The sequence below is a fragment of the Orbicella faveolata genome, unplaced genomic scaffold (genome assembly GCF_042242905.1).
Source record: "Orbicella faveolata isolate gen_17 unplaced genomic scaffold, um_ofav_v1 contig_48, whole genome shotgun sequence".
Taxonomy (NCBI): Eukaryota; Metazoa; Cnidaria; class Anthozoa; order Scleractinia; family Merulinidae; genus Orbicella; species Orbicella faveolata.
The window spans coordinates 6,280,571-6,294,706 of NW_028301578.1; the positions used below are offsets into that span (position 1 = coordinate 6,280,571).

The window sequence follows — 14,136 nt, forward strand, 5'->3', positions numbered from 1 at the left end:
CTGTCGCTCTTGCTGTTACTACCACTTTCAACGTCAATATAATTTGCCTTCATTGTCTATGACTCCGTCTCTTTTGCTGTCACACTTGAATGTCGAAAGCTATTCGCAATTTGCCTTTATTTTCTATGAAAACGCTTAGTGATCGGTCAATTTAAAAACTCTCGCTATCTTCTCTGCAAATCAGAAATAAAACGAAACTCTCAGACTATAAACTCCCGATTTTCGCCGGCCCCGGCTACAGGTAATTGCTTGACTTTTGATTGGTTCGGCCCTCTAGTGAAGACAACTTTAACTCGGTATTGTTGAGACGCTTCAAATCTACAGAATTAAATGAATTGTCAAAAAGTGTAAAAGCATTGATCGGTCACGTTCTTCAAAACACTGCCTATTCCTTTGTTAGAAAAGTTTTTGTACTTACTCTCACACTTAGTTTTCCCATCTCCATGATCCCAATAGTTTGTACAATGGCACTCTCTCCGGAAGCACTTGGCCTTCCCTTTTAAACAGTCCTTGTCAGATTCACAACTTGCTGGCTTAGCTGAAAAACATAAAAATTGAAAAGCATGTAGAACAAGACGCTCTAAGAGCGTTGACTCTGGCTTCGTATCGCAGTATCAAATCGTACTTTACGAAAACACGTATTGGACACAATAAAAACAAATTAGAGAATCAGGATATTTTAGCACAAGAGTTCCGTTTAGATATTCAAGTATTCAAGCTGCTTCCTTGAGTATCCTCCTAATCCAATCGCAAGTTGTGAGTTTAAACCATTTTGGTTAAAGAATGAAACACGGCTGTTTACGCATTTAAGGAAAACTTGTTAGCAAAGAGTTTTCCAGGTCTTTTTACAACTTATGGCGATTACATTGTACATGCGAGAGGAAATTGTACGAAGTTCGTTTACTCGTCGTGGCGATCCGAGTGAATTGTGCAGCTGAACATCTTTGTAGAACTATTAGAGAATGGAACGCCTTACCTAACGATGTTTTAGATGTTAAAAAAAGTCATTTATTCAAGAACGCTCTTAGATTAGAATGATGACATTTTAATTAGGTTCTAATTTTTTAATCTTAATTAACTTTTCTTAGTAATCTTTTTAAATTATGTACATATTTTATTACATATTTCTAAGGTTTTTTACCCCCCACCCTGCTTTTTATTTTTTTATTTAATATCTTGCAGTGATGGGGGTATGCCTCCCTTTGCAAGACCCCCATAATGTAGATGTAGACGTGTTGCGATCTTAAACCCTTTTCAAGAGTCTTATCTCCTTTGGAGAGCGAATAGATAAACTCCTTCGCGAAAACAACAGTCGTAGGACAAGGCGCAAATTGCATTGCACCTAAGAGTACCTGACCATAAATATGAAAAGTAACTCGGCCAGGGTCGAAAATTCGATTTCGCTCATATTTTTATGGTAGATAGGCTGGGGCATCGCAAAAAACTACTGGGTAGTTTTTTTGTTTTTTTTGTTTTTTTTTTGGCAAAATATCCTTCTATTTCAAAGAAAAACGCAAATTACCAAATTCCGTTAAAATCGTCATTTGACGCGCCATTTTATTAAACAAGTTTGAGAGCGTCGCATGCAAAACACAATAATCTTTCGTCTGTAAAACACTCAAATAATTTTGTGGAATGTTTAAATGTGTACTGGGTCGATTTTGGGGAATGTTGAGTTGTCTTTCTGGGTGCAAAATAATTAAATTTCGAAGACATGTATTTTATTCACTTAAAAGTACTTCGTAAATATAATTAATTTTCACCATGTGCGAAACCTTCAAATGACTTAAGCTTCAAGTGGTTGAATTGTCGAAGGATGGTCTACAGATTCCTATGAAAATTTCTTTGGGCAAATGTTTGTGAGCGACGCGAGAGCTTTTCAAAGTAAGTTAAAAATGCAAATATTTGACCTTCCGTCGTCAAATTTCAATTTACGAGTTCGACATGTATCTTAGCACGCGCCACATGTCTTGTCCTCTATTAAGTTGAAATAGACACAGAACTGATAATTTCGAAATGTTCTAACCTTGTTTGTTGTAAAAGGTCGGTCCAAAAGCTGATTTAACGTGTTCCTCTCACCATTCGTCCCCGGGGGAGGTACTTTGGGAATTTCTGGGTGGGGATGTGCCGCTGGAACACTGGAACCCTTAGCCTATACCAGAGCTAGTTCAGCAGAATTTTGCTACCCTATACTAGTGTAAACTCCCCAAATCCCCCCATCTATTCACACTGTTGAGGCTGATTTGCGTAAATTTAAACTTGCCGCTTTGATTTTTTTATATTTTTGAGTGGCAATTCCTGGTTTCTTTAGGCTAGATAAAATCTTCAACCAACTAGTCAGTTTTGTGCAAAATTATACCATATTCTAGACCCAAACGCTCTGATTTATATACTCTATTTTAGAGTAAACTGCTTGAAAACCATACCCTTCACAGCGGCACATACCTATATCAACGTATTTAATGGTCGAATACCATGAATCTGTGATCATCTTTCGGCGCATATGATTACCACTGTATCTAAGTCAAAAACGGCTAGGTTAGATAGTTGCTTGCTTTGCACTGCACCAAAATATTACGTTTGATCGATGTTATAAAGCGTGTCGGCGCAGCACAATCCTTTACAGCCGTTCGTTATTTCATCGTCACGCAATGCTGTAACAGCATTCTATTTTAGCGGGTAGGGGTATATAACATAAATACAAATATAAATATTTGTTTTTATATTAGTATTTTGCCCTGCATATTTTTAATAGAGCACTCTTAGGATAAGTGAAACAATTTATTTATTGTTTAATCGTTTGTATATATATTAGCGCTGCACACGAGTTGTGTTGTACGAAACTAAATAGTCAAATCTACGGTTGATTATTACGTCATCTGTTATAATATATGTTTTTATATATTTTTTTGTTAATCGTGTTCCATAGTGTGCATAGCCTCGGTTGCTTGAGGCAAGACCAAGTCACGACTTTCTTAAAAAGTCGCTAAAAAAAAATTATAGATCAAAGAAACACGATAAAAATAGGAAATCACAGCGTGACTAATTCGTGAGAAAAACAGACTAATTAGTAGTTACCCTGTTTCCACCCCCCCCCCCCACCCCCCTATGCCACTATATTCGGAGTCTTTTGTTTGTTTGGTGGCGGGGTATTGGTACGTTTAGTTCAGTTTTGCAACAGAAAATGAAGGGCTGTTGTTCTTTTAAAGTTATTTTTGTTAGACTTTGTTGTTATAACACTTAAGATCAGAGGCGTTAAAGTGAATTAGTTCCGTTGCTTTTGTGCAATACGGCTATCAACAGTCATAGTAATAAATTTACCGAGCCTGAAGAGGATAGACTGTTCACAGCCTTCTATTTTCTCGTATTTTTATGCGATCGTTGAACGGGCGGATAGAATCGCGAGAAAACTGGACGCCAGCGCAAAACAGAAGACTTGACTGGGTAGGGGGTGGCGACCAAGGTAAATATTTTTCTTGCTCGCTTCGCTCGCGAACCCTACCCCCCACCCCCAGCGTGCTTCGCGCTCGCTTCGCTCGCTTTTTCTTTCGCATGCATAAATAGAGAGGCTGTGAACAGCCTAAAAGATGAAATCGAGCTGATTTTATGCCGAGCGGCGAAGTTCACCAAAAGGAAAAGTTTGCCCACCATGACCGTAATATGTCCTAAACCATCGCACAAAACTTGGATTAGGGTGAAGCAGAAGGTCCAGCACCCGAAGGGGGGGGAGACTCCCATATAAGAAAGACGTGGCTAAAAAAACCCCTAAGAGGTACCAAGATCCTGTTTTGTAGGCGTGGCTTCAAATTTCTTTCTCCCCTTGGAGGTACTAATTCTTACATAACACATTATCTCATATTTTTTTTGGCTCAATACCCTAAAAAGGTACTGCTAAAGCTCCCGCTGTGGGCATTTTAACGCAAAACACCCTAAGAGGCACGAAAACCGCGTTTTAAACCCCTTCGACGAGCACCCCCGTCATTCATATGGGAGCTCACACCTCCCCCTGCCCCTCACCACGGGGTCTAGCGCCAGATGCAGGGTTCTGGAAGACATTTCCGGCCATGGTAAAAGCAAATGACCGTGGCTAAAAGGTGAAAGAGGGTTGGGAAAGAAGGAGTCTGAGGTAATCTTACCCAAAATTGGTTCGTGCGTATAAGGTGGGTCAGGTACCATACGCGTCATCCAGCGCGTACTCGCGCTCTCCTCCCTCTCCAACACATGTTTTCTGTCATGACAAGTCTTTAAAAATCATTCCTTAGCTCCCAGTTGTGATCGCAGAATCTCACTAAAACGCTTCAGGCGTTAATTTGCGACGTAGTTTCCGTGCGAAGATCGGGCGACATCGGACACTAAAAAAACCCTGCAAACCAGGGGAAGGGTTTGTAAAGATTTGTCGTGTCAAAACGCATGTGTGGGAGAGGGAGGGAAGTGCGAGCGCGCTGGATGACGCGTTTGGGATTAGGATACGATCATGTTGCGAAAAGCGATTTCCGAAAAGAAACCTTTGCAAAAGACGCTAACATTCTCCAACTGTCGCAACTTGAAATATTCGAAAACAAATTCGGCCAGGCTGTAAAAAGAATTGACGACTTCGTTTTATTTTGGTTTGATTTCGTGCGAACTGTCAAATTTTATTTTAACCGGCCACCTCTTTTAAGCTGTTGCGGTCATCTTTTGGTCGTCCCGATGAGGGTTTTTTTTTTAAAATTGTTTTTACCTCTATCAAACGGCCACGGCCACCCAAAATTTAAAAACTTTGTTTTGAAAAAGGCGATCTGATTGCAAATAAGAGTCCGAAATTGAAGGTGACGAGTGATAATTCAAACACACGTTTCTTTATATCGTGATTGTCTTGACGTAACTCCATGTTCACTACGAAATTAACCCGGTGGTGAAAAATATTCAAGGTACACCAACCTCTATTTAGCGGCGAACTTATATTAAGCGGTCATCTCCCATTTCCCTAAGGGTGGCCGCTGTCAAAACAGGGGTTCAACTGTATTATATGTAAACCGAAAAAAAATTTGCTCTACTCCTTCTTTTCATTCCTTTATTTTCCCTCTTCCTACTCATCAAGATTGTGTACCCGCTCCTTGTCAAGCCCTAGGCTAGAAACTTGTCCTACCCCTATCACCTGAAATGGGATGACAGCATTGCGTGACGAACAAATAAGGAAACCGCTGAAAGGATTCAAGCAGCAATCGATCAACAGCTGGATCAAACGTAATTATATTTTGATGCAGTGCAAAGCAAGCAACTAGCTACAAATGACTTAGCCGTTTTTGACTTAGATGTAGTGGCGATCATATGCGCCGAAAGATGATCACAGATTCAAGGTATGCGACCATTAAATACGATGACAGTTGACGGTGTACATCGGACGTAGTGTAAACGGAAAACAACTTTACTGCTTTATATACGACGAATGTTGAGGGAAACACGTTAAATCGGGTTTTGGACCTACTTGTACTTTTTACAGCAAACAAGGTTAGAACATTTCGAAATTATCAGTTCTGTGTCTATTTCAACTTAGTCTAGGACAAGACATGTGGCGCATGCTAAAATATATGTCGAAGCCGTAAGTTGAAATTTGACGACGGAAGGTCAAATATTTGCATTTTTAGCGTACTTTGAAAAGCTCTCGCGTCGCTCACAAACATTTGCCCAAAGAAATTTTTATAGGAATCTGTAGACCATCCTTCGACGATTCAACCACCAGAAGCTTAAGTCATTTGAAGGTTTTGCACATGGTGAAAATTAATTATATTTACGAAGTACTTTTAAGTGGATGAAATACATGTCTTCGAAATTTAATTATTTTGCACCCAAAAAGACAACGCAACATTCCCCAAAATCGACCCATAGTCTACCAGTACACATTTAAACATTCCACAAAATTATTTGAGTGTTTTAAAGACAAAAGCTTATTGTGGTTTTGCATGCGACGCTCTCAAACTTGTTTAATAAAATGGCGCGTCAAATGACGATTATAACGGTATTTGGTAATTTGCATTTTTCTTTGAAATAAAAGGATATTTTGCCAAAAAACAAAAACTACTTAGTAGTTTTTGTCATGGCCTAGCCTATCTACCATAAAAATATGAGCGAAATCGAATTTTCGACCCTTGCCGCGAAATTAAGAATTTGCCTGATTTTTACAGGCAGACACTCTTAATTTGCATAAACTTTCAAGTTGTGATTTTTGCGGATAACTTCCAAGAATTTGCGACCCTTAACGCAGTTTATGAATAAATATTTAAGCTACATATATTTATTGAATCAAGGCAGGAGCATTTTTAAAAAGGAACTCATTTATAAGGTGTGATGCGGCATTCTGTTTTGCTATTTATTTTGGTTTCATACTCGTCTAGTTCATGTCACGCAACATGATTTTCTTTAGCATTAAGACACAGTTTTCTAAAAGAATTGGCGATGGCTAAGACTGCTAAATATATTTGAACTACTGGTGAAATAAATTTGGCTAAACTATCGTCAATGCAGATTTTCCTTAGGACTTGGCAAGAACGTTAACATTGGTTCGTCACTAATCACGCACAATTTCCAGCACTCTAGGAGTTTTAATTTTCCCGCGCAATTTACCTTTAAAATCACACGTTATTTTTTTTTCCTGCACCCTACTAGAAAGCCGACTAACTTGGAGCTAAGATATTTAATTCAAGTTACCGAAAGTCTTATCTTTACAAATTTGGAGATCGACATATCTTGCGTGGTGCAAGAAATAAGTCGCATATTTTTAATGAGCTACCAGTCCAAAAACGTTTTCGTATTTAGCTCGTTTTATTGCAATATGATGTGTTTTACTGCAATGTTCTAAATAATAACAGCAGTAGCCACAGGCAGTCACTGACTGCCTATTTTTTGTCAGTGTTTTCGTAGTTTGAACTCATACCGCGATCGGCTCAATTGTTATCTCACAAGAACGTTTCGAACTTGACCTTTGCTTACCTGGCTGGCTTTCAAGCAATGTAATTCGTAGACCCACCCTTTCCAAAAACGATCGACATCTTTGTATGCGAGATGAACGTATAAGGCGCGATTCTCACCGAAACTTTCTTCGCAAAACACCGCGTTCTGCCACGAAGAGCGAGCAATGTCGCGTTTCTCGTCCCAGTCTCCATGGTCTACGCATGGAACGCCTGGGACCATGACCCCCCTTTTGGCGACCAAAACGCTTGCACGTTATGACTCGGGCTCTCCTACGGAAGCCCGAGTAACAAGTAATAAGGAAAGGAGCTCGGTGGAAGCCGTTCTAAGGATTTTGCATTTTGTACTCTTTTTATAGATAGAAAAATGTTATGGCCAGACTTAAAGCTAATGAGGCAAAAATTTATATAAATCACGTTGTTAGTTCTACGAGGAAACGACCATATAACTGTTCCTCAAGCTTATTCAGGCTACGAAGAAAACGTCGCCACGTTTAAATGTACGTGCGCTTTGAACTCCGCGCGCTCTCAACTTTTTAACGGTTTGAACGACAGGCATGAAATTTCCTTAACTGAGTCTGTTTTCTAAATGTAATATGTATTTATTCTAATTAAATGCACGTGCGCTTGGAGTTGAAACGTTTTTCTTCTTTGCATAAGACTTAACATATTGTAAAATGGGTGGAAGTTTTGTTTAACTGAAGGATTTCACACTAGAAAAAATGTTAACAATACTTACGATATGACATTCGATGTGACAACACCTTGCGGTGAAGACCGCAGATAAATAAACCGATAACCAGGCAAATTAGGAACTGTCTTGCCATAAATCCCATTTTCAGCTAACCTTTTTCGTTCTTCAGTGAGATTTATTGAGCGGGCTTTTTTTTAAGCGTGCTGCCGCACCAAATCAGCTGCGCAATTAATTTGCACACGTCAGAATAAATTACTTACGCCATGGTGATGAATTAACGCTTATGAGCCCGCGTCAAGCGGTTAATCTATAGTTTCCAAGCTTCCCCATCCAACCCATTGACAAAGAGGCACGGAGAGGGAGAGCTAGAGAGGCGAAAAATTAAGTTAAAGCCCACTGGCATTGTTAAGAAGTATTGTTAAACGCAACGGTTAGGAATTACATAAGAATATGCGAGACCGTAGAAAACATCCATGAATCGAAGTCATCGGTGATCCTTGTAAGACAAAATACTAAAGCTAGAGCATCTCTTCCTGTCCGAGCATAAAAGCTAGTAGTGGACGCTTGGCCAAGTAATCAAATCTCTGTATTGCGGGTTCTCATTTTCTTTCCTGTTCTTATGCCTTTTTATTTTCCCTGCAAACATCAGCGATTTCCTCCCCTTACATATACTTTCTGACGGCCTCTTCGTCCTCGCATTAGCCCATTCATTGCCCCATGCGAAACGTTTGAGCGTTCCGTCGATATACGATTTTGTAATAAAGAATTGTTTCATGCTTATCGTTTGTATATCAAGTTCTGGATGCGCGGGGGAAGCTTGGAGAGCACGAAAGAAGCGTAAGAGTTGCTCGCGGCGACAGCCGAGAGTAACTCTAGCTTCTTGAGTGCCCTCCAAACTTCCCAAGTGCATCCATAACTCGAAATACGAACAGCTAAAAGCATGAAACAATTCTTTTATAACATGGCGACAACAACTTGGGCGCTAAAACAAGTTTATTTGTGATTGACTGCAAAGTTCTCACAATACACGGTAAAGGAAAACAAGGTCATTAGGATCCTAACACGCCACAGTCAGTTGAGCGGCGGTTGAACAAAAACGCTTAACTTGGTTTTTAAGATGTCATTAATTATAATAAAAAAATTTAGGCGAACAAAGTCAAAAATTTTCAATAAAAATGTAGACAAACGAAGTCAAAATACTCAAGTTTAAGGAAGTTCGCACAAAAATTTTCCAGTCGATAGATTTTCTTTCTTTCTTTCTTTCTTTCTTTCTTTAACATTTCTTTATACACGGTTAAAAGTCATCAGGTAATACTAATATTTAAAAATTAATACTAATAAACTACTAATAAACAGTCCATGCTAAATACTAATTAATAAAAATTGAAATAGTAAATCCTAATTTAAATATTAAACTAATCCTGTTTTCCTTGAATGCCGTGTCTAACTTTGCTTTTAAATTGATTAAAGGTTTTTATCATCCTGAGATTGCAGGGTAGGCTGTTCCAGAGAGTTGCACAAGATTGCAGTAGTCAAAATGAGGTTGAATTAGAGCACTGTATATATAAAGCAGTGTAGCTGGTGGAACAAAAGGCTTAACTCGTTTTATGGTACCAATCCCAGGTGCAATCTTTTTAGACAATTTATCAATATGGGTTTGCCAAGTTAGGTTGTCGTCGATCAACACACCGAGCGATTTGACTGAGGAGACACGATTTATTGGAACATTATTAATTGAGAGCTCAAGTGTATCTGGAAGGGTACTCAATCTTTGTCTGGGACCAATTAACATAAATTCAGTTTTAGTCGCGTTTAAAGTAAGTTTGTTAGAAGTAAGCCATTTGTTTAAATTACTTAGATCGTGATTTAGATTAGACTGTATAGAGCTCAGATCAGCTCCCGCATATGTGATGTGGGTGTCATCAGCATACATCCTAGGCTGACATGATGATAAGCAGTTGGGCAAGTCGTTAATGTAAATAAGAAATAATAGGGGACCTAGGATTGTTCCTTGAGGTACCCCACATTTTAGCGCCAGGTTTGAGAAAGAGAACCATTAACAAGACATCGTTGTGTACGGTTAGTTAAATATGAGTTGAATCAGTCAAGAGCTATTCCTTGAACTCCGTAAAGGTTCATTTTAGTTAAAAGAATTTCATGATCAACAATGTCGAACGCTTTTTTTAAATCGAGAAAAACTACAGCATTAACATTTCCGCGATCGATATTAGACGCCCAACTATCGGTAGCTTCTAATAGAGCAGTAATAGTCGAATGCAATGAGCGAAAGCCCGACCGTTGTTTAGAAATTACGTCCTCTTTAGTTAGAAAGCTATATAGCTGGTCATACACGATCCTCTCGAATGCCTTAGCAATTACTGGAATGATTGAAATTGGCCGATAATTATTTAGATCAGTTCGCTCACCCTGCTTAAACAACGGAGTAACGCTAGCACATTTCCAATCGTCAGGAAATATACCAGAAGTCTAAGACTTGTTAAAGAGGTCAGATAAAGAGACCGAAATAAGATCAGCACATTCACGGATTAATCTAGCAGAAATGTTATCAAGACCTGTTGCTTTAGATCTAGATAATTTGTTTAGATGAGAAAAAACAATATTACTGCTAGTTGGACAGAAATGGAATGTTTTATTGTTACAAGTGATAAAATTAGTGTAATTCGAATCATCATTTTGACCTATTGGAGGTATTTCATTGGCAAGTCTGGGCCCGATTGCCGAAAAATGGTCATTAAAAGTATCTGAAATTTCACTAGAATTATTGATTACAGCGTCATTTACTTTTAGTTCTTTCACAGTCTCATTGCTTTTACGGCGAGATGTAAGTTCATTAATTGTTTGCCAAGTTTTCTTAGAGTTGCTCTCAAATTGCATAAAAGCTTTCGAAAAATAAGATGCCTTAGCAGTTTTGATCCTATTATTTAGTGAGTTTCGCAGCTTTTTATACTTTGCCCAATCGCATGGATCATTTGACTTAACAGCTTTTCTCTTGGCAGCGTCACGATCACGCATACCTTTCTTCAAGTCTGAGTTGATCCAGGGTGCCTTATGTGATCTTATACGTTTAGTTCTAAATGGAGCATGAATGTTGACAATGCTCAGAAATTTTGCTTTCCAGTCAGCCCACGAAATATTTGGATCATCAGAATTACAGCTCCAGTCTTGTTGAAAGATATCGTTGCGAAATTTTCCACGATTAAAGTTTTGAAAATTTCTGTAAGATATCATGGTAGAATGCCCCTTTGATGGGAAATCGGGAGATAGTTTACGATAAACATAAATAAGGCTATGATCGCTGATGCCAATATGAGAGACAGCGGCGCAGACTACCCTGCCAACATAGTTCGTATAGATTAAGTCAATTAATGTTGATGAGGATTCAGTTATACGGGTCGGTTCAATGATGAGTTGTTGGAGCCCATATAAATCAGATATTTCACATAAACGACGAGTATTCGTATCATAATGGGGAGAGGCCAAATTGCAGTTAAAATCGTCTACTAAGTAATATTCAAAGCCAAGGGAATCTAATTTACCGACAAGTGATTCATAATACAAAAATGACTCTATCGAGGAACAAGGAGGTCTGTACCAAGTGATTACAAAAAATGGCTTTGAATTGGGTTTACGAATTTCTAGACATAAATTTTCAAGGTTAACTACATTCAAATCAGAACGAACCACAAAATTAATCGAAGTTTCTAAGTAGAAGCACACACCTCCACCATTTCTATCTCTATCACGACGAATTAATTCATAGCCTGGAACATGGAGCTCACAACTTTTGATAGATTCATCAAGTTTGATTTCGTTAAGTGAGAGAATATGAATAGAATAATCATCAAGAAGAATTCTAAGTTCATCAATATGCTTTGTAAGACTATTGATATTTAAACCGGCAATTTTAAAACCGCGTCCAGGCGGTAGAGAATAAGAGATATTTGAAAAAGTGGCCGTTGGGGAAGAGGTATGATTATTTTCATTAATTAAAACAGGATCCAACAAATTTGTTGAAACATTAGACTCGACATTCATGGAACTCGGGGATCAATTATTCCTTAAAAATGTATAAAATTTCTTTGCAACAGTTCGTTACCTTCTTTATTTAAGTGGAGTCCGCCTTTGTTAAGTTCCTTTGAGGTAATGTTTGAGTGGCTTACGTGTTTCCAATCGTTTTGCTTACAAAATTGCTTCAGGCGTCGGTTAACAGCTTTGACTGCATCACCGTAGGCATCGTTCCTCGTTGTTAGTTCAGATACGATTATCTCTGCCTCACACGCACCCTCAATTTCTCTGGCTAAGTTAACAATAGCATCCGCGAGGTCATTCGGCGGAGAAGATCTCAAATCATTGGTGCCCACATGCAAACAAATTTGGTCGGGGGATCTTTCAATCGTAGGAATAATTTGTGATTTCATGTCATGAATGTTAGCTCCAGGGAATGGCTTGACAACTACTCGGTGACCCACGGCTTTAGCAACTTTTATACCATGAACATTCTTTATGAGGGAGTCTCCGACAACAACTGTTATCCGCTCGTCATTCTGTGCTGAAGCCTCGCTGTCGGTAGGGTTAGGCTTGTTGTTCGTGGAAGTATATTTAGATTTCGTTCCAGTTGAGGACCTTCTTTGTTTCTTGTTAACACCAGTTTTAACAGTTTTCCAGTCATTAGCGTTCTCTTGAGACTCTTGATCCTTAATTTCATCTTGAATTAATGACTTTGAACTAAGCAAATTTGCCGACGATGGCGTATTATCTGAAATGTTCTCTCGGCTTTGTTGGTACAGATCTTTGGAAATAATTGAAGCAACGAGTTTTAAGGAATCTCGCTCCTCTTTTATACGGTCGTAACGTTCGCTCATGGCGGCCATCTGTGTACGTAAATAGTCGTTTTCTTCTTTAAACCTTTTGATCGACGACTCCAAACCTGCTTCAGCAGGACGATCATCCGAGCAGGACATTTTTTGTTTGATGTCACGCGTCTCAGATTTTAGATCTTCAATAAGAGGACTGAGACGATGATAACATGGACAATTTCTAACCTCGGGTTGATCATCATTAGTCTTGACAGCCTCGATGTCTTTAGCAACGCTCTTGTTGGTAGCACTCGGGCGAGAGTCTTCGTTCAAAATTGCTGACTTCAGTCTCTCAGACAAAGCGGCTTTATTCCCTGCTTTAGTTAAACCTCGCATGTCAAGTTCAGACTTGAGTTCTTTAAGGCTAAGGTTTTTAAGTTCTTTTCCTTTTAGGGCTGTTCGAAGTAGTTGTTCGTTGTTACTCGTCCCACCATTGCCAGATTCAACAAGATATTCGCAGGGATGAGTATCTTTCACAAGAAAACTGCCGTCATTCGTTGGATTAGTACATAACATTGAAATATCCGGCAAAGAAGCTGACTTTCGCAACGTATTCGAGGAAGAAAATGAACTTTCTTTCGGAGCACATGTCAAACGTCTTGCCGCCATTATGCTAAATTTTTACTGCAGTCAGATAATGAAATACTTGTGTCAGAAATGTAAAAAAGTTGGGGGTCACCAACTTCGTTTCAGAGATAAAGTGTGTGGAAAACTACCCTGATTTTGAAAAATTGGCGCACGTAATTCAGCATGGTCGATAGGGGTTTATAGTTAAAAATTTCGAAGGTGAGTCAACGGAGGCAAACGATCTTAGTCATATTTTGTAGAAGTGGGTCTGTTGCGTAAATAATTCGAAATGTTACCAAGGTTTTCACAAAACTTAACCGTTCAAGAGGCATTTGGAACCGTCGCACAGAGAAACGAAGAGCTAAAGAGAACGGAATTTGATGGTGCATTTTGCAAAAAATTCAAACTTCTAGTCAATAGATTTTCTTAATTTTTTCGCTAAACATGGAAAATCGGTGGAAAAATGATCCATCAAAAGAAACAAAGGCATCACCGAACTTTCAAGATAGTTAAATTCAGGCAAAGCTATAGCAATGGCCATCTGCCCTATCATTGTTCATTTTATTACTTAGCGCGCGCTCTCATGCATGATATGGCGTGAGAATTTGTGTGCGCAGTAAGGATGCACAGAAACAATTAGCGTGAACGTCCTTTTAAAAGTAAACATCTAAGCTTGGCAAAAGTCAAAGGCTCTAAGTAGAGTTTTGATTGTTCACAATAATCTTCACATTGCCGAAAAAAAAGGAACTTGCACTGAACTCAAAGAAAATATTGCAGCTAAATTAATACTGCACAGGTCAGCTTATATACGCACAGATCGTTCATGATGGCTCAATAGGAATTAGGTAGGAGCAGCGAGCGCTATGTGCACGTATACGTAAGTACGTATATCTACGTATATATGTACGTATATGTACGTATATGCTAAGTGTACGTATATCGAGTTATGGATGCATGTGGGAAGTTTGGAGAGCACAAAAGAAGCGTAAGAGTTGCTCGAGGTGACAGCCGAGAGCAACTCTAGCTTCTTGAGTGCTCTCCAAACTTCCCA

General features: G+C 38.9%; 2 protein-coding genes across 2 annotated transcripts; both read right to left on the minus strand.

Annotated features, from left to right (window-relative positions):
- Positions 1–235: 235 nt before the first annotated feature.
- LOC149096179 (uncharacterized) lies at positions 236–11,697 on the minus strand. The gene is made up of 3 exons (XM_089281491.1): positions 10,677–11,697; positions 419–538; positions 236–318 (listed from the first exon to the last, which is right to left on the minus strand). Exons 1-3 carry the CDS (start codon positions 11,695–11,697, stop codon positions 236–238), a joined length of 1,224 nt encoding a protein of 407 aa, XP_089137617.1.
- A 23-nt stretch (positions 11,698–11,720) lies between these two features.
- Positions 11,721–13,801, minus strand: LOC149096180 (uncharacterized). The gene has a single exon (XM_089281652.1). The coding sequence runs from the start codon at positions 13,125–13,127 to the stop codon at positions 11,721–11,723; it is 1,407 nt and encodes a 468-aa protein (XP_089137778.1). The 5' UTR covers positions 13,128–13,801.
- Between the last annotated feature and the right edge of the window lie 335 nt (positions 13,802–14,136).